The sequence below is a fragment of the Solanum lycopersicum genome, chromosome 11, assembly GCF_036512215.1.
Source record: "Solanum lycopersicum chromosome 11, SLM_r2.1".
Lineage (NCBI taxonomy): Eukaryota > Viridiplantae > Streptophyta > Magnoliopsida > Solanales > Solanaceae > Solanum > Solanum lycopersicum.
In genome coordinates, this window is record NC_090810.1 from 2,267,152 (window position 1) to 2,293,676 (window position 26,525).

The 26,525-nt window shown below is 37.0% G+C and overlaps 3 protein-coding genes across 3 annotated transcripts; 2 read left to right on the forward strand and 1 right to left on the reverse strand.

Moving 5' to 3' along the window:
* The first annotated feature begins 651 nt into the window (after window positions 1-651).
* ABCG50 (ABC transporter G family member 50) lies at window positions 652-7,509 on the forward strand. The gene is made up of 19 exons (XM_004249940.5): window positions 652-1,175; window positions 1,274-1,394; window positions 1,513-1,601; window positions 1,718-1,802; window positions 1,914-2,204; window positions 2,284-2,374; window positions 2,502-3,402; window positions 3,749-3,909; window positions 4,024-4,127; window positions 4,221-4,386; window positions 4,471-4,691; window positions 4,848-5,180; window positions 5,267-5,557; window positions 5,660-5,743; window positions 5,838-5,971; window positions 6,079-6,306; window positions 6,397-6,568; window positions 6,659-6,913; window positions 7,186-7,509. The coding sequence occupies exons 1-19, from the start codon at window positions 790-792 to the stop codon at window positions 7,465-7,467; spliced, it is 4,395 nt and encodes a 1,464-aa protein (XP_004249988.1). The 5' UTR covers window positions 652-789; the 3' UTR covers window positions 7,468-7,509.
* A 534-nt stretch (window positions 7,510-8,043) lies between these two features.
* LOC101248162 (uncharacterized) lies at window positions 8,044-14,443 on the reverse strand. The gene is made up of 3 exons (XM_004250432.4): window positions 11,418-14,443; window positions 8,998-9,308; window positions 8,044-8,759 (listed from the first exon to the last, which is right to left on the reverse strand). Exons 1-3 carry the CDS (start codon window positions 13,928-13,930, stop codon window positions 8,392-8,394), a joined length of 3,192 nt encoding a protein of 1,063 aa, XP_004250480.1. The 5' UTR covers window positions 13,931-14,443; the 3' UTR covers window positions 8,044-8,391.
* Window positions 14,444-15,232: 789 nt separating this feature from the next.
* On the forward strand, window positions 15,233-26,508 carry LOC101249318 (protein GLUTELIN PRECURSOR ACCUMULATION 3). The gene is made up of 16 exons (XM_019211065.3): window positions 15,233-15,389; window positions 15,486-15,583; window positions 18,067-18,205; window positions 18,290-18,318; window positions 18,960-19,056; window positions 19,137-19,192; window positions 19,285-19,392; window positions 20,225-20,281; window positions 20,793-20,884; window positions 21,730-21,814; window positions 22,034-22,186; window positions 22,693-22,778; window positions 23,468-23,635; window positions 23,717-23,829; window positions 25,146-25,236; window positions 26,096-26,508. Exons 1-16 carry the CDS (start codon window positions 15,328-15,330, stop codon window positions 26,165-26,167), a joined length of 1,506 nt encoding a protein of 501 aa, XP_019066610.1. The 5' UTR covers window positions 15,233-15,327; the 3' UTR covers window positions 26,168-26,508.
* Window positions 26,509-26,525: the final 17 nt, after the last annotated feature.

A 26,525-nucleotide genomic window follows, 5' to 3' on the forward strand; every position in this document is an offset into this window, starting at 1 on the left:
TATGTATTACGATTCATTTCCCAAGTTCAAATTTAACAGGTAACTAAAGCAGAAAGCATACACACAAATGCATGTTATATAAGTTTACCAATTGAAAATCTTGATACTCCAAATCTGTCTGTAACAATGAAAAAGTTGTAAATTTGAAGTCTCATATACAATCAAGAAAAGACAAAAACTTGAATCTGTTGGAAGCTCCAAAATCTGACAAAACATGGTATACAAAAAAAGTATGATAACCTGTAAACTCTAAAATATACTAATTCTTGGCTTTATTATCATCTGCAAACATAGAAACCTCCACTATATATACTTCCCAACTAATTTATTCCAATCAACCCAAGGTTTTCCCTTTCTGCTCTACAGTTGAAAGTCAAAAATATAAGAAAAGGGAAATACAAAAAGCCAAAAAATTAAAAGCCTTAGATTTAAAAGTTACATTATTTTCATTCATACTGATTCTATCTCATCCACTGTATATACTTAAGTAAGTTCCTGATTTATTTAATGCTATTCCATTGAGTGGCATATCCATCTACATCCTTCGTCGGAAAATTATATTTTTTATATAGAAAACAATATTGTGTATATAGTTCAAATTTTACTTTTGATAGATAGATATATTAAATCTTGAATGCTTTTAGCGAAATTTCTGGTTTCGCCATTGCTATTAAGCATAACTTAAGTAACACATTTTTGTTTTTCCATTGTTGAGTAGAACAGCATTGACGGAAATATTCAAGAATACTTGGTCCTGGACAGGGTGAAAAAGCTCTGTAGAGGATAAGGATGGCTTCATCAATGAGGGAAAATGAGCTGGTGAGGTCTATGAGCAAAAAGCCGAGCTTTTCGTCAGCTAGCAGGAGGGGATCTTGGGCTTCAGCAAGCCTTCGCGAGGCATTTGGTGCACCAGGAGGGGATGTTTTCGTGAAAAGCGGAAGGCAAGATGATGAAGATGAGCTGAAATGGGCTGCAATCGAGAGGCTTCCTACTTATGACAGAATGAGGAAGGGAATCTTGAAGCAAGTCTTGGACAATGGGAGAATTGTTCATGAGCAAGTTGATGTAGCTCATATGGGAATGCACGAAAAGAAGCAACTTATGGAAAATATACTAAATGGTATTGATGAAGATAATGAGAGGTTCCTTCTCAGGCTTAAAGATCGTATCGAAAGGTGAAAAAAAATATACAAACTGCTTTTCAGATTTTGAAAGAATCAAAGTTAATCCTTTTTGGAGTAAAAAGTATGAGATGTTAAACTTTGTCAAACAGGGTTGGAATCGATATTCCAAAAATCGAAATCAGGTTTGAGCACTTGTCGATTGAAGGAGATGCGTATGTTGGCAGCAGAGCGCTTCCAACACTGTGGAATTCAACAATCAACTCATTAGAGGTAGTTAAATTTGCATTATCTGAATCTTTTGTATATCTAAGAATTTGATCAGAAAATATTTATTCAACTATTGATACTTAAGTTTGAGGATCACTCTTTGTTTTCTTATGTCAAATAGGGACTTCTTGGGCTTGTTAGGCTTTCGCCGTCTAAGAAGAAATCTGTCAAAATACTGGATGACATTTCTGGAATTGTAAAACCATCTAAGTATGAAGTCCTTTTCCTAATATTTAGGCCTCCTTTATAATATCTTTTGACATAGTTGAGTTTCTGACCAGTTGCTATCACTGTTTTCTGTAAAAAATTTGGACTCTTATTATTAGGATGACACTGCTTCTTGGACCTCCAGCCTCCGGAAAAACTACGTTGTTGAAGGCACTTGCAGGAAAGCTGGAGCAAGATCTTAGGGTGTGTCATTTTCTTTCAGACAGATCATTCTTGCTGTTCTTTTAATGAAAAAACTGATAATCTTGTTAAAACTTGACATTCTTGAACTTTGTTTCTTTCAAACTAATGTAGGTAAAGGGGAAGGTCACCCACTGTGGTCATGAACTCAAAGAGTTCATTCCTCAGAGAACTTGTGCTTATATCTGCCAGCATGATCTTCATCATGGTGAGATGACAGTAAGAGAGACCTTGGATTTCTCGGGGCGTTGCTTTGGAGTTGGTGCCAGATATGAACTTCTAGCTGAGCTCTCGAGACGAGAAAAAGAATCAGGAATTAAACCAGACCCTGAGGTAGATGCATTCATGAAAGCGATATCAGTGGCTGGGCAAAAGACCAATTTGGTCACTGACTCTGTTCTTAAGGTTTGATTTCCCTCCTAAAATATGAAGTTCCATTTATTTTCCACATATGTTAAGGTGACTAACTAGTTCTTTGCACCAGATACTTGGACTGGATATTTGTTCTGATACAATGGTGGGTGATGAAATGAGAAGGGGTATTTCTGGTGGACAAAAGAAGCGTGTAACGACAGGTATATGATGAATAAAACTAGCCAAGCTTGTAAAGTTGGTTTTGGTAATTATATTCTCAAGAAAGATCATTATCAAATTGAAATATGATAATACATACTAAAAGGTTGTTAATGGATCTGAATGCAGGAGAAATGTTGGTTGGACCTGCAAAAGTTTTCTTGATGGATGAAATCTCGACTGGCCTTGACAGTTCAACAACATTTCAAATAGTCAAATATATGAGACAGATGGTTCATATCATGAATGTGACCATGATTATCTCCCTACTTCAGCCAGCCCCAGAAACCTTTGATCTATTTGATGAGATTATCTTGCTTTCAGAAGGGCAGGTTGTCTACCAAGGTCCACGTGAAAACGTTCTTGAGTTCTTCGAGAGTGTTGGATTTAAATGTCCTGAAAGGAAAGGAGTTGCAGATTTTCTTCAGGAGGTTACTTCCAAGAAAGATCAAGAGCAATACTGGTCCAAGAAGAACGTTCCGTATCAATTTGTGTCAGTACGTGACTTTGTTGAGCACTTCAAATCCTTTCATCTCGGGCTAAAGCTTTTCGGTGAAGTTCAAGTTCCTTATGACAGAAGTAGAACCCACCCTGCAGCATTGGTGAAAGCAAAGTATGGTATCTCTAACAAAGAACTCTTTAAGGCATGCTTATCAAGGGAGTGGTTGTTGATGAAACGCAACTCCTTCGTCTACATTTTCAAGACTGTTCAGATCACCATCATGGCTATCTTTACATTCACTGTATTCTTTAGAACGAAAATGAAGCACGGTGAAGCAGAAGATGGAGGAAAATTTTATGGTGCACTGTTTTTCAGCCTTCTCAATGTGATGTTCAATGGCATGGCTGAGCTTGCAATGACTATTTTCAGACTACCAGTCTTCTTTAAACAACGAGATGCTTTGTTCTATCCAGCATGGGCTTTTGCTCTTCCAATTTGGCTCCTTAGGATCCCCATCTCACTGATGGAATCAGGAATATGGATCCTCCTCACATACTACACTGTTGGATTTGCACCTGCAGCTGACAGGTATGTCCACTATATTCAAAGCTATGATACAGCTTCAGCTAAGAGTATTATTTTATTGTAGCGACTGTTCCTTTTTTAGTATGCTATGTCATGTGGTCTTTAGTGGATTCTTCACTCCAAGTCGTTTTGATTTTCAAACTGCTTTGTGATGCTTTCACTTGAGTGGAGGAGGGTCTATTGTAAACAGCCTCTATGCCTCTCAAGGTAGGGGTAAGGTCTGCATACACACTACCCTCACCAAACCCCACTTGTGGAACACACTAGGTATGTTGTTGATACAACAACAGATCCTATCTGACAATCGCGAACTTACAAAATTTGCTAACAAGTTCATCACCTTAAATAGGTTTTTCCGGCAGTATTTGGCCTATGTGGGAATTCACCAGATGGCGTTGGGACTCTTTCGTTTCATTGCAGCCCTTGGAAGAACACAAGTAGTGGCCAACACTCTTGGTACCTTCACATTGTTGTCAGTTTTTGTCCTTGGTGGATTTATCATTGCCAAAGGTTAGCAACTGAAACTAGATAGATAAAGCTAATGAATTGAGCCTAGTTAATCATTTCTAGATTGAAATTCCATCATACTGTGATTCTGATATATATAACTTGTTGTTCCAACAGATGATCTCCAACCTTGGATGAAATGGGCCTATTACCTTTCCCCCATGTCATACGGACAGAATGCAATAGTTCTTGTTGAGTTTCTTGATAAAAGATGGAATAAGGTAAATGAGCTTGTATTTACTTACGTCTTAGATATTCATTTTTTATTTCTGTTTTTTGATATCCTAAGAATATTTTACTCTACTCTCTTCTAGCCCAATGAGGATCCAAGCTTTCAAGGGAAAACAGTTGGAATAGAGCTTCTTAAAGCCAGAGGGATGTTCACAGAGGACATTTGGTACTGGATTTGTGTTATTGCACTGTTCTCGTTCTCATTGTTTTTCAACCTCTGCTTCGTTGCAGCACTCACATACCTAAAACGTAAGAGATGATACTTGATATTGAGTTTCTTCCTTTTATGGACACAAGTTTTAGTTTTGACCATCTTTTAAAACTTGATTGCAGCTCTTGGAGATACTAAATCTATTATGGTGAATGAAGAAGACAGTCAAAACAAGGAAAAGAAGATGAAAGTAACGCCGCATGAAGGTTCAGGAAAGAACACTTCAGAAGATATAAATTCAAACAGTGCAGCCAGTGCAACCAACAAAAAGGGCATGGTGCTGCCCTTCCAGCCTTTGTCCCTTTCATTTGAGCATGTGAATTACTATGTTGATATGCCTGCTGTAAGTTCTTTTCTCTATTTCTAGTGGTTCACTATAAATGTGAGTCAGATGTTGCAAGTATGGTTTCGTTTGGCATATCTTCAATAAATCCTGCATCCAATGTTGCCTGTATATAATCGAAATTCCTTACTGGTCGATGAATGATCTCTGAATCAGGAAATGAGAAGTCAAGGAATTGAAGAAACGCGACTCCAGCTTCTACGAGAAGTAAGTGGTGCTTTTAGACCAGGTGTACTAACAGCATTAATGGGTGTGAGTGGTGCTGGAAAGACTACTTTGATGGATGTTTTAGCTGGAAGAAAAACCGGTGGATACATTGAAGGGAGTATCTGTGTTTCTGGCTATCCAAAGATTCAAGAGACCTTCGCTCGAGTTAGTGGCTACTGTGAACAAAATGACATTCATTCTCCACATGTCACTGTTTATGAATCTCTTCTATACTCAGCGTGGTTGCGTCTTCCTTCAGATGTCAACAACGAAACTCGAATGGTACAGTACATTCTCCTCTTATTTTGCCTGCAAGATTTTCTTTTCATCCACTGAACAAACATTTTCCATTCTCTTGTTTTATTCAGATGTTCGTGGAAGAAGTGATGGAGTTGGTTGAACTTACATTATTAAGAAACTCTCTTGTTGGCCTTCCAGGAGTTGATGGATTATCGACTGAACAAAGAAAGCGGCTTACTATAGCCGTGGAGTTGGTTGCTAATCCTTCCATCATCTTCATGGATGAGCCAACATCCGGTCTGGATGCTCGAGCTGCTGCAATCGTCATGAGAGCTGTAAGGAACACTGTAGATACCGGGAGAACAGTAGTTTGCACAATTCATCAACCAAGTATAGACATATTTGAATCATTCGATGAGGTACTAATTTTTTGAATCTTGTCCAACATCTACAACTAGTTCATACAACCATTCACTTGAACTTAGATTTATCATGACTATACAATGCCACTATCCATACAGTTATTCTTGTTGAAGAGAGGAGGACAAGTCATTTATGCTGGACCCCTCGGTCGCAATTCTCAACACTTGATAGAGTATTTTGAAGTAAGATGACTATACAATTTTGTACAATAGTTGTCATTCTATTGTAAGTCCTCTAGAATCATGCAAATGATCTTTTATATACCAATTGTTTCAGTCTGTTCCCGGGGTTAACAAGATCAAAGATGGATATAATCCTGCTACTTGGATGCTTGAGGTCAGTGCTGCATCCGTTGAGACTCAGTTCAGTATAAACTTTGCAGAAATCTATACCAACTCTGATCTATATAGGTATGAGAAACAATCAAACTGATCAATTACTATTATTCGTTGTTCTATCCCCCCTACAACTATGTTTTGATCATGCTAAGTCTCTCGTGAACTCCCCGAATTTGCAGGAGAAATGAAGAACTGAATAAGGAGCTAAGTACTCCAGCACCAGGGTCAAAAGACCTGTACTTCCCTACTAAGTACTCTCAGCCTCTATTGACTCAATTCAAGGCATGTTTATGGAAACAACATTGGTCTTACTGGAGGAATCCACAGTACAATGTCATCAGATTTTTCATGACAACGGTCATTGGAATTATATTTGGCGTCATTTTCTGGGACAAAGGAGGAAAATTGTGAGTCATTCTCCTACAACTTGAATACGGAGATTCAATTTTTAGTACTGAAGGTGAATCAACTCTTAAACGTACTATTCTTTCTATCAGTGAAAAACAGCAGGACCTTTCAAATCTTATGGGAGCAATGTATGCTGCTGTTCTATTTCTTGGAGGAACAAACACTTCTGCTGTACAATCTGTTGTAGCTATCGAGAGAACAGTGTTCTATCGTGAAAGAGCAGCAGGAATGTTTTCAGCCTTGCCATATGCTTTTGCTCAGGTATATGAGCTGAACATAAATCTCAAATGCATTGTAAAATCATCGATTTTGACAACAAATCAAAGCTTATCACTATTTGTTCCTTGACAGGTGACTGTGGAAACAATCTATGTCGGGATCCAAACATTCCTTTACAGCCTAATCCTTTACTCGATGATTGGATTCGAGTGGCAAGCTGACAAGTTCTTCTGGTTCTACTACTACGTGTTCATGTGCTTCGTCTACTTCACACTCTATGGAATGATGCTTGTAGCCCTCACTCCAAATTACCAGATAGCAGCAATTGTCATGTCTTTCTTCCTCAGCTTCTGGAACCTCTTCTCTGGTTTCCTCATTCCTAGGATGGTAATATCCCAAAATCATTCTTCTTTTCACAAACTAAATATAATGTTTATAATAACATCTTTATACTATGAGCATGTTTGGTTAAAGCTTATAAACGCTACGCGTTTGGTAAACACTAAAACTGTTCATAAGCCAAAAACGGTCATAAGTTGAACACCTATAACTCATAACACTTCTATCCAAACACGCAACTGCTTATTTATGAGATCAACTTCAGCATTCTAAAAGTGATTTTCATCAGCTTATCAGCTAACTCGAACGGTATGTTGCAGCAAATTCCAATATGGTGGAGGTGGTACTACTGGGGTTCACCAGTTGCATGGACAATATATGGTCTCATCACATCTCAACTGGGAGACAAAACAGAACTTGTTCATATTCCTAGTCATGATGGTACTCCCACCTATATTCAACTGAAGGATTACCTCAAACAATACTTGGATTATGATTATGACTTTCTTGGAGCTGTTGCTGCTGCTCATCTTGCTTGGGTGCTTCTTTTTTTCTTTGTGTTTGTTTATGCCATCAGAGTTCTCAACTTCCAAAAGAGATAAAAGACAAGAAAATACCTTACAATAACATGTTGTATTGTTCTTTTTTCTTCATCACTATTTAAGGGAAATAATGTATGTACTAGATCTAGAATTTCATTCTTTCAAATTTGTATTAGTTGATGTTTTTGAAATGAAATAAACACAACTTTCATTCAACTTACTGATATTGCATTCCTTTTTCCTTCTGTGCCTGGTTTCAACCATTTTGTTTTTAAACTTAATTTCTAAATTTATTTGAAATTGAATTGAATCAACTTTCTTGCTTTGGATATTGATGAAATCAGCCTCGATTATGAACTAAGGTGTGTTTGGTACGAAGGAAAATGATTTCTACGGAAAATATTATCTCAAAAGCATTTATACATAATCAATAAAAACACTACAATAAGTGTGGGATGCCCCCTACAGATAATGTTCTCCAAAACAGAAAATTTAAGAACACTTCCCACAGTACCAAAACAAACCTTTACTCTCTACTTTGCTGTCATACTATGGTTAATATAGAAGACACTTTTTTCCAAGATTGTTTATAGATGTTAAATCAACATAAGCACAGAAAATAGAGAAAGCATAAGCTAAAAGAAGCTTGGCCTTTACCCCATAAATGTTATGTGCTTGATTTGCACCAAAGTTTTACAAAAGGCAATCTACAGCACTAATGTAGCAAAAGAACAGCCAATAATGAAGCAAAAAAGAGAGGTACCATAAGCTAGCTTTATAGGTTTTTAAAGTTTGATACAAAGCTGTGGATATGAACTGAATTCTACCCAATTCACAATCCTTCAGTTTTCTTTGTACCTTCCTTTCATCCTACTATATCTACATTACTTTCTCTCTTTTTCCCCTTTCTGTGATTCAATTTCTATGTTCTGAAAAGATGATGGCTGGTGGGGTTCTCTCCAGCTGCGATGAAAACTAAAATCCTTAATCTTTCCCAACGGATTTGACAGGAGCATCTACAAAATCATGAATCTCCTTTTTGCTCTTGATTAAACTTCTCCTCCTGGTGTCGATATCAACTTTATCCAAGTCTTCAGCTATTCCCATGTAACCATAGAGTGAAATTTCCTCAGCTTTACCTCCCTTCACATTTCTGTTGTCAATGCCTTTTCCTTTGGTTGAAGTTATTACTCTAAAGTCTTTCCTTCCACGCTCTTCTTCCATGAAGTAGTTATGAAGCTTTTCTGCATCCTGAATGCCAGGAATAGTGCCCAAGAACTTCACCAGTAATATACTGCCATTACCAGGCTTCCCCATACAAACCTTCATTCTACCACCACTAAAACCTTTACCTGCCATTGAAGATTACAGAGGAAAAAAGGAATATTGTCATCAATTATAACGAGACAAAGAGGTAAGCACACTAAGAAAACAAATGAAGGAAACATTCTATCTGCGGGATATATTTATGAATTGCTACTGACAGTTGGATGGAAGCAGGGCAGGTCATCCTTCTCCTCATAATAACATCCCCCACCCAAGGACAGAACTCAAAACCAGATAAACAAAAAAGTTGTACAACACACGCACCTCTTAGAAAGTTCTCAACAGCTTCAGTAGTCGTAACTTTTTGCCCATCTAGGCCAGTTACCAATCCAGAGCAGTTATGTATAATAACCACTGGTGGCCAGAGAATAAGATCTTCTTTCTGGGCAAAAGCATTAGGGGCAGGAACAGCCACTGGTAACCATAGTTTGCCATCAGGGGGTGCATCACTGTTCCACCCCATTAGGACACATATTGCCTTGTGAAGACCCAAGTGTTTCGCTTTCAACCACACCTTTTGCGACATATAACAATGTACTGCCAAGGATCGAGTATCTTTGAATTCTTTCAATTGACTGAAAAAGTAAAATTTGTTAGCAGTTGTTAAGGTAAAACAAATACATGGCCAAATGTGCGAGATATAAATTTAGATGATAAGTTGAGCCATGAAAAACTGTCCATGTGAAGAACAGAAAGTGAAATCACCAACCTACCCCAGCACAAGAAGGAAAAGTCAAGAGGACAACAGGTTATCAAGCATCTTTAGCTTGACCAGGTGTACCAACATTACCAAGTCAAACTGAGATGGGAGTCATATTGAGGACTCCAGGCATGTTATAACCAACACAAGTTCAGCTTCAAATAACGATCTCCTCAGAGGCCTATATTTATATCCAGCACTTTGTTTACTCTATTGCTATTTCCTGCAATGTTTGTATTTCTTTTCCTTCATTGTACCTTGGCGGCACAGTATCTCCATAACATTGTCCTTTTATCTGACCAGACTACCCTGCAAATAGATGTTCTCTACTTTCTAATCAGGTTTCCAGGAGAATTAACTAATTTCCTGCCAACCATTTCGAGCACTACTAAATTTTTCTAAGTAAAGGCTCTTGATCACTAAGAGCCAAATCCTTAATGAACCTTCATGTAACCCTGTTTAGTTCAACAAAAATCAAGAAAGGAAGGCAGGCTTTCAGGAATTCGATATTGAGTTCCTTATCAAAAAGAGTTTGATACTAAATTGACCAATGCATAGAAATGGATTGAAGCAACTATGATTTAATCATCCTCATATGACTTGCAGAAAATATGTAACAATGTTTAGTTCTGCTGGGACATTTCCACATTTCATCTTCTCAAACATCCTATAAATTTTTCATAACAAGAACTCAATAATTGACAAGCACAACATGAATATTTACTCTTCTGGATTCATGTCATAAGTATCAATGTTAATAGTGTTTCCATTTAACAGTAATCCAAATAAGTTACAAAAAGATATCAAAACAATTAGGAGAATCAAAATAAACTTGTGGCACATATTATTCTTGAACAACCTAAATGACCATATACAGTTGTATTCTTGATGAGAGAGTGAATGCCACACAATGGTTCAACTACAACTTGTGGTGGCAAGAGGGCGGGTTGGGCTGAATTTGGGTGAGTTGAAAACGGGTCAACATATAATAGGCCAACATATAATAGGTAATAATTCAACCAGCCCGTGTGTCATATGGGTAAAAGTGGGTTGGGTAAAAGACATGTTCACCCATAGTTACCCATAATTTCATGAGCAAATAGTACTTTGTTTTAGAATTCAACATCCGGAAAATACTTTAATTTTTTAGATAAGAAATGTTTTAAGAATATTTTATTCAGTTTTATTGTATCATAAATTCATTAAAGAAAATCCTATAACTTTTCAATAAGATGAAATAATTTTAGGAGTAAAACGTGCTTCATATTGTTCAAAATGTTGTCAAGCAGCCGATCTTAGTTTCGTGGATTTTCTATTCTTTGAAGAACACTTAAAGTAATATCAGATACTTTTTCATTTGAAATTTTAGTCTCATCAATAAAACTACCAGCTCCTGCAATATATGCACATAGCAAAAGGAAACAACAGTATTCAAAACAAACGTAATTTGGAGCTTTGATCTTGTACAAAGCAAGTGAATTATATAAGCAAATATGCAACATATTGTGATCAAACAAAAAGAAATAAACATGTGATCCAACAGTGATGCCAACCATGCCCATTAATTACAAATAAACATGTGATCCAACAGTGATGCCAACCATGCCCATTAATTAATAAAAAATAAGTTCTCTATTTCAAGAAACAAATATTGATATACGTGAGTATTACTATGAACTATTAGAGCTTTCCAACTAATAATTTTCTTTTAGTGATGAATAGACAAAAAATAGCACCAACCCACTAAAAGATGGGTGGCTTGGGCTGGTTACCAAAATGTGGGCTCATTTGCAGGCACTAACCACAACCATACTTGAATCGGCATGCATTACTATGTCAGATAAGCAACTATAAGCTAGTCAAAGAATAGGAAGTCCAAAAGAAATTCAGAAAATGTGATATTTTGAAGCATCCAAGTGGCAGCGGATAATAAGTAACTAACATGTTATATGGTTAACATTCAAACACAAGTAAGGAGACGGACCTATTGGCACAAACAATGCAGAATAATCCACCAGCCCTGCCTTGCTCCTTGTATCTTTTCTGAGTTGCAACACTCTCATTCAACTTTTTGGTATAAGATAGGGAGAAATTATGTACCAATTGCGTAAATTCAATTGAGTCTTCAGGCAACTCAGGTTTTGCACAAGCTACCTGATCCTTTAATTCTTTAACCACATGGTCAGATGCTTCTGTTTGTTTGTCATCTTTGTCTCTTATCCAAACATTTTTTGTAAGATGATGTTTCTGGTTACATTGAACTGCATACTGTCTAAGTGAACTGGGATTCTCATACACCTTTTGCTTTTTACCAGAAATATATGGTCTAATAAGGTGCCTTTTCCCCTGATTTATTGAACCACAATATGACAATAAACCACCAGTGGCAGCAACTCTACCGTTAAGGTCTCTGCTGTATGCCCTTTCTGCCTTCCGAAACCACTTATCATCCTCAAAGTTCTCCGGAGACGGTAAGCAGCTAGCATCTTGATCATCCCACGCCTCGTTCCTATAATCTATATCTTGAGTTCTGCTAATGTTATTCTTCCTTTCACTGAACACAATCTGTCCAGAGCTGTGCCTCATCATTTCTTCATCTAAAATGTACTTTCTCTTCTCTGACCTTATTGGATGACCATCGCATCCAATTACACCCGATTCAATCTTCTTTGGTCGAACCCCATCTCCAATCATTTCCATTTCATGTTCAAGACGGGATGATCTCCTCCACCTCTCAGCATAGAAATTAGAGTGTTCGTCCTTGCTGCTATGGTAATCCAGTCGCCTTAGAGGAATCTCTTCATGACAGGGAACATCCAAATTTTCTATATCTGATTCTCTTACATTTTGTGTATCAACATTAGTATCACCAAAATCCAAATAAAACTGACCTAGGGTTGATCTCGCTAATGATCTGCCATCAAATAAGCTCATTGAAACTGGTTGTTTGTTCAAAGAATGGTGATCCCATGAACTACTTTTGATGACATCTCTTCGAGGGAACTCATTGTCACTAATATTCTCCCTAAGGGGTTCCAAAAGGATTTGTGCCCGGGCATGCCTTTTGTCAAGTACTGCCTGTTCAAGCAAAGTAGTCCTTTCATATGAATGACCATAATCACTAGTATCGCTTGGTCTCCCTCTAGGATATACATGATTCATATTGTCACCCCTAGGAGAACTAACTTTATCAGACTGGTAGCTTGTCAATCCCTTAAGGCCAGCTGCATAATCTTCCAGGGTATTATAACTGTGATTTTCCTCATATTTATTGAGATATAACGGTTGTCTAAGCTTTGTGGAAATCCTTGAATGAATATCTCCAAGCAAATGCATATCATCTTGAATCATTGGGGTATAATTCATCCTAGAGGTTCCAGAGGATGTGGCCAAACATTCCTTATACTGAGAGGGGAGAGCAAGATCCTTAGATTGCAACGCTGACTCCGTGTAGCATGAAACATCTTTGGGATGAAACCTATTTCTAGCACTGTCATATTCTATATCATAATCCACACCAGTGCAGCGTGCAGCTTCATATCTGTACTCATAATCAAATGATCTTCTACTCTCTTCCTCATCCCTACTCAAAGAAGCCTGATAATAATGTTGAGGCTTTTCATGCACTTGGTGATAAACAGGTGGCGATTTCAACTGAGGCTGCACTATATCGCCTCTATAACTAAACTCTTCATTTCTCACCATTAACCCACTCCTCCTCTTCTGGGCTTCTCTTATATCACCTCTACCATTAAACTCTTCATCTCTCACCATTAACCCACTCCTCCTCAACGTGGGTTCCCTTATATCACCTCTGTCACCAAATTCTTCATCTCTCACCATTAACCCACTCCTCCTCAACTGGGGTTCCCTTATATCACCTCTATCATTAAACTCTTCATCTCTCACCATTAACCCACTCCTCCTCAACGGGGGTTCCCTTATATCACCTCTGTCACAGAATTTTTCATCTCTCAGCATTAACCCACTCCTCCTCAACTGGGGCTCCCTTATGTCACCTCTATCGTTAAATTCTTCATCTCTCACCATTAACCCACCGCTCCTCAACTGGGGTTCCCTTATAACACCTCGATCACTAAAATGCTGATCTCTATCCATCACCTCCCTGCTCAACTGGCGTTCCCGTATGGCACCTCTATCACTAAAATGTTGATCTCTACCCATCACCTTCCTACTCAACTGGGGTTCCCTCATATCACCTCCATCCATCACCTCCCTCCCTAACTGGGGTTCCCTTATATCCCCTCTATCACAAAAATCTTGATCCCCAACCATCACCTCCCTTCTCTGCCAACTAACACGACGAGGCCCTTCCTCTCTCACAGGACTCAAACTCCTCTGCCTACATGAATACATTTCCATTACCCCACTATCACGTATAAAGCAACGACCATAATCCAAATCAACTCCATTCACTCCTAATCTCTCAGCCCTATAACCTCGCACTGCATTAACATCAGGCTCCACCAGCCTCATTTCTCCTCCTCCTTTTCCTTCAGTACTACCCTAAACAACTCACCCAAAATGCTCTCAGTTAGTACATCACAATACCACAATTACAAAAACAAAACACATCTACAGAATCAAACATTAACCACCCAAATCTCAAAATATATAAAATTTCCCTAACATCAGCATTTTCCGTTCGTTTCTTTCCCTTTTTTTTTCAAACTTAATCACTGGAAATAGAAACTTACTACTACTACAACAAAACCTACGTAGTTGTTATCGTTATCTCTATATACTAAAAGATGTTTCTTTATTCAAAGCTCTAAAACCCTACTACCATTTTTCTTTGGCTTTCTTACTACTTCATGCACGAATGAAGAGGAAGAACAAAATTGTGAAACGCCATTAACGATGTAGCTGAGTTGTGTGTACCAAAACTAGAAATACAGAGAATTTGTTCAGAGGATTTGATTAGAAACTTTCAATGCTGTAGAATTTAGGAACATTCTCAATATGTGCCTCTCAAAATGGAAATGCTATTCATTTTTCATTTTTCGCATTAAATTTATGTACATTTTTTTAAAAAAATGAATCTTTTTATGTTTTACGCAAGTAAATTTAACTTATTTTTCACATTAAGTTTATGTAATCGTGATAAGTAAATTGAATAGTGTAAATACGTATACGTAATCTAATAACATTTTGTTTCATGACGTATAATATTATATTATATTATATTATTTAATAAATATAATATTTTAAATATATTGTATTAATTTTTATTGTTACAATATCGTACATCAATAAACGATAAATATGAGAGCTGATAGCAACTTCACCAATGCACATATTTATGGAGCAAAATATAGTGGCAAACATCCTAAGCAAGGATGGCGTAATTCGTACAGTGCATTTTTAAAAAAACTTTTACCTACATAAAAGTCTACACAAATTACAAGAAAAAAAATAAATTTAACTTTCTAGTAAACTTAAATAATGGAAGTAGCACAACCCACAAAAGAAAAATAAAACGAATTCATAATTTACGCTAATCGATAAAATTTCAATAACTCAATGACTTTATAAAAAAAATACTAAAAATAACTATAAAATGCAAAAATCTATCGCTACGATCATATAATCTAAAATACAACAATAATTTTAATGTAATTTTATTAGATTATCAATTTTATCGTTACTCAAAATCTTATAATCAAACCATAACCAACAAAAAAATTAACAAAATCATTTAAAAACCGTTAATCCAATAATTCAATATTACACTCGGGGAATCAAATTGGCAAGTCAAAGTCGGATCCGGGTCGGATCAAAAGAAAAAAGTCGGATTCGGATCCCGTAAGGGGAACATTTTCAGCTCATATGATTTCAGGTGATTGAAGTTCTCGAAAAAAAGAGAAGCGAAAATGCACTACTGGGTTCGAGCATCTCCGGCAGATTTCGCCGGAGCAATTCCACTACCTCGAAGGTATAATGAGATTTTTTTAGTTCAATTTGTTTTCGTTATTGTCTGGATTGTTTGGATTTGAAGCTAAATTGGTTAATTTTTGTTACAATTTATCAGTGGACATACTGCTGTTAACATTGGGAAATCGAAAGTTGTGGTGTTCGGAGGATTAATTGATAAGAAGTTCCTTAGAGACATCACTGTGTATGATATTGGTATGTGATTCTCTGCTAAACAACTACTGTTTAATAAGTGATTCTCTCCTTACTTGAGTCAAACTTTGTGCGCAACACCTTGATTATTTCCTCGAGGTATCTGCCAGCTCCTGGTTGCAATAGGTTGCTAGTAACACTAGGATAGATAAGAAGAAATCACCTAATGTGTTTTTGTTTTTGCTTGGATTTGAATGTGAGACCTCATGGTTCTCGATCCACTTCATTGACTACATATTTTGTAGTTTAAGTATGCCATTTTGAGCAATGTTGGGTTTCATATTTGTTGGGAGTCTTTTCAGTTTTGACTAACATTTGTATGTCAGTATTGAAATAAATGGCATTTAGAGGATCCTATAGTTTGCTTTCTTTAAAATTTGCATTTCGCTGTCCTAGTAAGAGTGAGATTTCGGAAACCTTTTTTTGATGAGGTAAGTAGTTTAATTGACTGCATCAGTGCATAGAGTACAAAAGAGAATGTGTTAGCTCCAATATATTAAAGACTATGCTAGGACCAGGGAGCTAACAAAATCCAAAAGATTATCAGTTGTATTTACAGTCGGATAGATTGCAACAAGCCACCAACTATATAGACACAAAAGACAGCAGGTAACATTTAATTCTCTATTTATGGTCATTTTGAGCAAAGTTGCTTTCTGTATTTGTTGGGAATCTTTTCTGTTTGATTAATATTTGTATGTCAGTTGGAATGAGCAACATTTAGAGAACCTATAGTTAGTTTTCCTTAAGAATTTGCATCTCAGTGTTGGAGTATGTGTGAGATTTCATGTATGAGGTTCCAGACTTAGTAGGGGTCCTTAGTTGTAGCATTGGCTTATTCCCCACCACTTATGTAGGTCTGCCACTGGGACCAAAGCTCAAATCAAATGGAATCTGGAATGCTATCATTGAGAAATTAGTGAAGAGACTTGCCGATTGGCAAATACAGTACTTATCCATGAGTGGTAGACTGACAGTGATCAATAGTGTACTGAACAATTAGCCAACCCTCTTCCCAAGACAGTGATCAATAGTGTACTGAACAATTAGCCAACCCTCTTCCCAATACGTAATTCAGTCCTTAAGCTTGAAAAATTTAGAAGGTAAATCCTGTGGGAAGAAAACAACAAGAAAGGCAAATTTCATTTGGTGATGGAACAAAGGTACTCAACCTAAATCACAAGGTGGCTTAGGTATAAGGAGCCTTAAGCTCCACAACAAAAGCATGTTAATTCAAATGGCTATGGAGATTTGGGCGAGTGTAACTTGGCTAATGGGAAGAGGTCATCACTGCCAAGTAAAGGCTCAGAACAACTGGTTCACCAAAAAGGGTTTCATCAGGCCACGACACTAGCCTATGGAGCATATCGCTAGGCTCTAGCTACAGGAATTGATTCTTTCCGAATATCTCTTACAAGGTTGGGAATGAAGCTCATGTGAAGTTTTGGTAAAAAAAATGGATGGGAAACAAATAACTGAATGACTTTGTACACTAGCTATGATGCTTGCAATCAGGATTTCACTAGCTGAAAACAAGGAGAGAAATGCATGGAACCTCACCTTTAGAAGGAACCTTCAAGACTGGAGTATACTGACCTTATAGAGTTATAGACCTTATAGCTTCAATTCAAGGTAGCAGCATAACAGAATCATAGCTAGACAGAATGGGTCTATAAACAGTTCAAGATGGCAACAACCTCCTATGTTCTCAAGGAATTATTGATAACAGGACTTGGAAGCACACGTGGAGGAGTAACTCCATATGACAGTGATTTTCTCTGCCTGGACAATTTTAAGAGATGCTTCCTTGACTCAAGATTACTTTGACAGATGGAACAGTCCGTTGGTCAATTGATGCTACCAGTGCAAAACCTGGAATATTCCAGTAACCTATTTCTTCACTGCACAGTGACAATAGAATTGTGGAATCTCTTCATTTCCATTTTTGGATTATGCTGGGTGCAACTTTAGTCACCCAGTCTCGAAGCAGGTTAAGTAGATCTTCAAGTTCCAATCTTGTACAGAAATTTCAGAACCCTTTAGTTAGTTTGACTGGAGACTTGTATATAGTGAATTAGTGTGAGATCTAGAGAATGTCTAATTAGTTTGATTAGAGACTTGCTTGTTATGTTAGAATAGTGTGAAAAACTTGGAGAACCTTTAGTTAGTTTGGCTAGAGATATGTATTCCAGTGTAAGAATAACTTTACGTTTTACAGAACCTATAGTTTTACACTTTTACTGGACCACTAATATTTCTTTCTAAGATAAACTATCAGTACTCCAACAAAATGAGCGTGAACGGAGCGGAACAGATATGTAGAATCTTCAATGGCCAATTCCAGCCAGTGTGGGATAGTGGCCTCTTTGATAGATATTTCCTCTGGTGACATTGCCAAATTCAGCTTCTGAACCAGCTTTTTCCTGTGCATTGGATCATGGTCAGTTGTTTTGATATTCTAAATATAAATGTCGTCAATATTTCAGAAAACAAATTGTGGTTTCAGCCAGAGTGCACGGGCAGTGGTTCTGATGGCCAAGTTGGTCCTAGCCCACGAGCATTCCATGTTGCTGTCACAATTGACTGTCATATGTTCATCTTTGGTGGAAGATCTGGCGGTAGAAGGCATGCAAATGCTATGTAATTTGTATGTTATATATTATTGTGGCTTTTCAATGCCTTAAACTGGATATCTTTCCTCTTTTTCAGGTTGGGTGATTTTTGGGTCCTGGATACTGGTAAAGTTTTCTTTCTACCATGGTTATGTAAAGAAAAATGCATGATTATTTTTTGTTTCCTCTTTTCACCATCAGATGTTTTGATAAGTCAAACTAATCTCACTGATAGCTCACCAATCACTAAACTGTGCAGGTTTACATCAAAACCCCAAAATAAGCTTCTAAATATCTATATACTATTAGAGAACTCTTCTGCCCTAAAAAATACTAATGATTTGAAAGGAGTTAACTCATACATAGATCTTCAATCCCTTCAGAAGAATTCCTTTTCCTTGAAATCAGCCAAAAGACCCATTTAATATAGACACGTCCACAGCTCCTTCTTCCTAGTGTCCGTCTTCCTTGACTTCTGGTCTACCAAAGTTTCCTCCACAGCTTTCAGTAGTGTCTGTGTGGTATCAAACACAGATTATGCTAGCTGCATAACTCTGAGTAGAGCTGCAATGAAGCAGTATACATTCCACAGCCTCACAAATACCGTTTGGTTTGTATAAATAATACGAATTAGCTATTCCAGACGACTCGTACTCCTCGAGTAATCCATAGTTAGTATTTCGTTCCAGGTCATACACCATGTGAAAATAGTATTTTTCTCCCTCTCATCAGACTTCCAACTTGATTTTTTATATCTTCTGTGGTAGATATATGGCAATGGTCAGAGCTGACAAGTTTTGGTGACTTACCTTCTGCAAGGGATTTTGCAGCTGCTTCAGCCATTGGAAAGAGTAAAATTGTAATGTAAGATTTCGTCTTGCTTTTGGAGGTGCTTTTATTTCCTATCAGTCTTTCATTATTGTTTGGACTTTACTTGTATGCAGGTTTGGTGGCTGGGATGGTAAAAAGTGGTTGTCGGACGTCTATATCTTGGACACAAGTACTGTCTTTGATAGTAATTCTAGGCTTCCACTCTCCTTTTTTCTTGTCGGAAAACAATTTATCCTTAACAGTTAAAATTCTTTTGAGCAGTGACTCTTGAATGGAGGGAGCTAGCTGTTTTGGGAACTGTACCTCCGCCTAGATGTGGCCATACTGCTACTATGGTTGAGAAAAGATTGCTTGTCTATGGTGGTAGAGGTAAATATGGATGACAATCATGATTATTGTCTTGGAAATATCATGTTCCTCTCTGTAACTTGCTATTCAACTATTTTCTTACGTTGTAAAGGGTTTATGCTGCTTTGAAGATCTTGATGTCTAGTACTTATTATATTGAGCAAAAGATTAATTTGACAAAGGGTTTTGTTGAAAGGATAAGACGAAGGTAATCTAACTAAAGCTGGATGAAAATTTTGTATCTGAAGTTCAACCCTTCACCTTTTCCTGCAGAAGCACCTCTGTCTTATCGAACACACCATGTACAAACTAATTATGTAGGTATGAAGCTCTTAAAATGTATTTGAATAAATGATTCATTGCTCAGAGGAGTGGTCTAGAAAGATCATAGATATAGACAGGAATATCTATACAGGCTACCAAGGCGTGATAGGTCTCAGTAACTTGATATCTCTCTCTCTCTCCCTCCTGGTGATACTTCATGATAAGATCACATATCACCATGTTCTTTACAATTTCCTAGGACACTTTCTGAGTCATTAAAAAGATGGCATATCTCTAGGCTCTAGCATGGTCCTCTTGTAATGATGATATAAAAGCACCCACACTCTGCTTTCAAATATTTCTCTCTTTTTGACAAGCATCCTTAACTGTTCAGTTATTTGTATTTGAAGGTATGTTTTTCACAATTACATATGTTAGTAATGTTTTTTCTATTTTACCCTCCTTTTGTAGGCCAAGGTAGCATTGATATCTTTAATTGCTTGTACAGTACTTTCATCTATATGTGTTCAGTTACTTGATTACCTTTCTGAATATTTGAGCTGACGTATTTAACTTTAATTTTGGGTAGGAGGAGGAGGGCCAATCATGGCCGACTTATGGGCTTTGAAGGGCCTTATTGAAGAAGGTACATATACTTTTGCCTTGAATCTTCAGTTCTTATCTGTAGGCTTCTTTTTTGATCAGTGATGTTCCCTTTCTCTCAAAATTATCATCAGTTTTGTAAGAGAATGTGATTTACCTGCATCATGCTGCTTCGTGGAAAATGGTATGGCATGTTACATATTTTCTGTTAATAGAGTTCATGTGGTTGTGCTTATCCAGCCTTTCAGAAATCGGAACAAATTTTTCCAGAAAATATGAATTTAGCTACCATTGACGAAATACATTAGTTAGTACAACTTAATTTCTACTTCATTTACTGCTATCGGATAGACATCCTTTTGACATACGCGCACACACACATATTTATATACAATGTATGCACATGGCATTTTGTTCCCTATCTCTCCCGTGGTTAATTTAACATGTTTTTGTCTTTCCAATTCCTTCCTTTCTTGACTTCTCCCTTGAAGATTCTATGACTATTCTGTTTTAGCACTTAACTATATCAATATTTCTGATTTTCTGGAAGGAAGAGAATGAAAGCCCTGGCTGGACCCAACTGAAGATTCCAGGTCAAGCTCCTACAGCGCGTTGTGGACATACAGTTACATCTGGAGGCCTCCATGTAAGTCCATTTCATGGTAAAAATAACGTTATACAAAATCTGTACAATTTAATAGTTGATATAGGGACATAAGAATGAGTTAGCACTGTTCTTGGGTTGTTGATGCTTATCTGCTGCGATGTGTTTTACATCTAACATCATTTATCTTGTCAAATGCCTTGAAAATTTGTTTGCAGTGGAGACATACTTGGCACCTTTCTGATGTGCGCAATTATTACTGATATACCTCGAGGTTTCTTGGGGAGTACAATTTCAATAGCATATAATACCTCCTTGAGGATAGGATCCCAAGTTTTCATTTAACCCACTCTGTCATCTGGTAGTAGAAATATTGGAGCCGAATTTTTGTGGTTGATTCTTTATTGCCACTTTGAGGAGTACTAAAAGAATATTGGTGGTAAATAATAATAATTTTCTGTAACTACTACCCCATACACTCTCTTGTTACTTCCTTCTGAATTAAAATTCAGAGTTGTTTGTGCATATTGATGCATATAAAATTGAGTTGTATGTACATATCTCTTCACCTAAGGGGGCGTAAGTCTTGCATGCAAGTTCGGGTAAGCCCAAACTAGAAAATACAAAGTTGTCTATATCAGCAAACAATCGTCGTAAATTTTTAAATTCTAGATGAACTTCCCCAGGTTGACTTAAATCTCTATATAATCTCTGTTGCATTAGAGTGTACGGTATGGTTATTTAATGATTATTACAATTCCACTTTATATGTTATTGGTTATGTAATAATCTCCACTTTCCACTTGCTTAGCCACTTAAACCTTTTCCTCCTTCCAGCAACTACAAAATATTTTAGAGAAGCATACTGACCTACACTTTCTCTGCAGCTCCTGTTATTTGGAGGTCATGGAACTGGTGGTTGGTTGAGTCGATATGATGTTTACTACAATGATTGTGTTGTTTTAGACAGGGGTAAGCATGGTTGATCATACTTTCTACAATTGCTATTCCACTCCATATACTGATATAAGCTTTGCAACTTGAAGATTTAACCAGATTAAGAAATCTCTTCCAATTTATTGGTCTAGGTTTTATTTAAGATGGAGGCACATAGTTAAAAGGCCTAAAAGTCATTCATGATTTTATTTATAGTTGACAAGAGTATTTTGTACTAACTTTTTCTGTTTCCAGTGTCTGTACATTGGAAACGCCTACCAACTACTAATGAACCGCCAGTTGCACGAGCATACCACTCAATGACCTCAGTTGGGTCACGGTATTTGCTGTTTGGAGGGTTCGATGGAAAATCAACTTATGGTGATCTGTGGTGGTTAGTTCCAGAAGGTATTGAATCCCATTCAAGTGCATCGATTTGCCTAATCTCTCATTGTAAAGTGGAGTTCTTCTTTTTCCAATGTGATTACTCCCTTAACATATTTCTGTTCTCCATGCATTTCCCCCCTGTTGTTTATGTATTACCTGTGTGATTATATGCTGTTGAACTGTAATTCTGTTAGATCATTTGGAAATTGATACAGAAGCTTGAATTTATCTTCTCAACTTCCAAACTTTCCTTAGAATTTGGATATAGCCCAGTTTGAGTTGGTCAGTAGTAATGTATTTTATATGTCAGGAATATGGCTTCCATTTAAGCAACTGTCACCCGTTTAAATGGTCCAAAAGTTGTGCAGCTTAACAATGTTACACAATTTGACAACAGATAGTGTTAGCTCTGAACTAATGCATGTCTTGGAGAAGTGAAGAAAGTTCTTTTGTCTTAGAGTTGTGTACGCAACATTTTCATTCTTTTAATTGACCTATTGTGCGTTTATTTTTTTCTGAATCTTTAGATGATCCAATTGCTAAGCGCGTAACGGCTTCTCCTCCCAAGGCAATCCATGAAAACCAGGATGCTTCAATGACAAGTATGGAGAAGGTATAGGCCCCTGAAGTTTCATTTTCCATTACTGCCCTCTCACTTCAGGAATAGTTTTGGATAAGACATTTCTTCTCAACGGTGTATTCTTTCTTTCGTAATTAAGAACATTTACTCGTTTTATCAAAGAATGAGATGTCAAACAATGTTCCTGGAGTGAAGCAATGACAGTACGACCCTTTATGGGAAGTGTTACAAAGTCAAGATAGTTGTTTATGGTATAATAAAGATATCCACATATAGAGGATGACAAATCCAACCTTATTCATCTGGGGAGGAGTATCAACAGATACTGGTCAATTTGATTTTGCACGGAACTAATCTGATGACCTCAAAGTTGTGGGACCTCAGCTATGACCACTTTCAAAGCTTCATGCCGTTTTCTCTAACTAAGTGATTGCCAGACGATACCATCTACATGCATGCATGTGTGTGCATTTTCTAAATAATAATTTCTGTTGATTTCCTCGAGTATGTTTATGCATGTCATAGAGAGAGAGAGAGGGGATGATTTTGTGGGTGGCAGTAGTTGAGGGTGCCAATTTTACCATGTATGTATCTGTCAACCTAGTAGTCCTCTTTATTCTGATTATGCTTTAATAAATATTCAGATGAGTGTGTTGATACTGCATGTATGACAGATAATGCATCTACTGATTTTACTCTTTCTTACTATTGAATATTGATAGGAGAGGCAAATGCAAGAAGATGCTGTATCAGAGTTGCAGAAAAGGATAGGAATTTCAGTATCCATCTCCGATTCCAATGTGAAGAAAATTGTAGATGAGTTGGAAGATACAGAATTATTAGAATTGGCATCTAAATTCATTGGAGAGGGAGCTCTCAGTAATAAGGAGGTTATAGTTTCTTTGCTCAGTATATGTTATGCCATAAGAGATTGCTTTGCGATTTCTAACCTAGTTGTTTGATCACTGAAGGCTGTACAAGCACTTCGCGACCACTGGTCAAAGTCCTCACCGAAGTCTATTCAATTAAAAGAGCTTAGCCCATTACTCCGTGACTACAAGCGCAGTGTTACCCGCATTAAAGAGTGAGATCACTGTTTTTTACATTTTTGTGTTGTATTGATATCTGATTAAGTTCTGGTTTTCTTATGAATGTAAAGAACTTACATTTGGAAAAGATGATCAAGTTGGGACAACTTTTGTGAGTGGTGAAGTAATGGTAAATTTCACTAGTGAAGTGTAAGTATAAAGGCTATCGCACTGTTGGAATATAATAGTTAATCCATTCTGACTTGTTGTAGACATACTTTTCTTTTTAGTATGTCCTAAAGAGAATGTCTTTTTCTTTATCAAGTGTATGTAGCTATTCTATTTCTGTCTCTGCACACAACCCACATTAACACAAGTGGGACCACATTTCATTCCCTATGTCTTCTCCTCCTTCTCCCGCTCTTCCAATCAACTCTTCCACAGTTTTTGGCATTGCCCAAGAAGTAACAAACCACCTAAACATATCCCACCATAACCTCATGGTAAGACCACAATGAAGAAGAAGATGAACCACGTCCTTGTCCATCTCCTTGCACATATAGTACTAGCCCAGTCAAACACCGTACATAAATTAGAATCGTGAGTAAAATACACCAGACTGAGATGTTTCATCCGTGCATTAAGTGTTGAAAAAATAAACTTGATTCATCTCAAGTACATGAATTTTACTTAGTTCATGTATTAGGAAATTAACGAGGATGCGCATATGATTTTGTACATGAAATAGTGAAGATTAAAAAATCTAGGATTAATTTTTTAAATAAGTATAGACTAGGGACATGCTAGAAGAGTTCTATAAATACTACCTAGGTATTATAGCTATTTTATGTAAGCAGGTTGATGTAGTAAAAAAATATTTCATCACTGTCTTAAAAGTGAATGGCAGAGATTGAGAATTATTCTCCTCTCCGAGATTTCTACAACAAGAACTCATGATTACCCCAAGTATGATAGACTTGTGTGGTAGCAAATATTTTCTTTATGATCTTTTGAAGTTTTGATGTGTTCTACTGGTGTGAGACTAAACATTGTGGCATTATACTACAGATTCTTTTGGATATGATGATGAAATTTTAGAATTTCCTTTCAACCAGTATGACTTAAGTGTAGACACTGACTTTATCGATGTTTGTCAGGACTCAGGAGTAAGTTATTCATTGCTTTCAAATAAAACATGTCATACTTGCTATCAAATCTAGTTATGTTCTTTGTGAATGTACAACCAGACACGTTTGAAGGAAGTAGGAATAAATCTTCTCCTGAAAAGGAAAGAAAAAAGAAAATGGAGGGGAGGGAGTACCTCATCCGAAATGTGGTTCAACATCTTATAACTTTTGATCATTTGATGTAGGGAAAATCTTGGAGCATTCTTGCAATCAATGAATGCTGGATCTCTGGGGAAAGAGACTTATAGATTCCATCATATTAAGAATGTTAGTCAGGTATGAGTTCTTCAAGGTTCAATTTGTTAGTCTTGATGTTATTTACATCTGAATACTTGGTTGCTTCACTCCTTTATCATCTCTCATGTCCGTTGATCAAGTGCCCTCTGTGCTTAATATTCTGATTTGTTGAGGGTTGACCCTAGCTTCAGCACATTCAAAAGAACTTTGCTCTTTTTTACTCTTCTTAAGGCTTTACTGATTTCGTTATATGGTTCATTACCAAGAAGAACTAACTCGTACTTGTTTCAAAACTAGTAACACAATAATTCTGAAATTATCCTTAAAACGGTTTTGGTGTCGTATTTAGTACTTTAGGGTCCTTTACAGTTATGTTCTCTCTTCAATGCAAACTTCACAAGTTTTATCTTTTGGCTTCTTTGACTTGTTACGTCCCATCAGAAGGTACTGTAATATGTCACATATTTCCATATCACACTATACCTAATCTTCAAATGCTTACTTTTGTACACTGTTCTCATTTGGGACTTGACACTCCCCCACATGCCCATGTTTGAAACTGGAGAGCGAATAACATAATGCAGGGGTCCAACACGCTGTGAAACACAAACAAGAATTGTTGGGTCTGGGTCTGATACCATGTGAAGACCACAATACATTCACTCAACTAATGTGAGACTTGACAATCCCAAACAAGTTGAAGTCAGATAGATGAATCCCGAGTGACTACGTTTGTCCATTTAAATCATAAAATGCCATCATAACCTACAAGACATTATGCATATGCTTATATCTATGATCTCTTTGTTGCTAGCTCTACACTTTTATCACCTTTCTGTTCTTGTATTAATGACTCTTGATGTCATTTGCTCCATTGATCGTCTTCTGTGATCTGCAGTTGCGTATGGATGATATCCCACATCTGCTGGCTGAGTACAGACAACTCCTTCTGGATTTAGGATCAAGCTAAAAACATCAAGTTCTATATGGTATATTTCATCGCGAGCTTATCTTAAAGATTAATTGTACCGCTCTTTGTCAATCCTTATGAATGAGCTACGACATGCAAAATCTTGAATTTACTCCATAAACTTCCTAGCTCTCTGGCAGATTATGAAAGCTTTTTCCTATATCGACATTTATACCTCTGCTGTTTTTATTTGCCACAACGACATTATAGTAACGAATATACGCCATCCTTCATATAGTTTAGAATCCGTACATTGCATTAAGCTTTTCTCCCTCAATTTCTGTAGTTTCATGTACTTCGATTATACTAGTTTATTATAGTTAATGTTCTTTTTTCTAGAATGCTTTGTCCTGTAGTA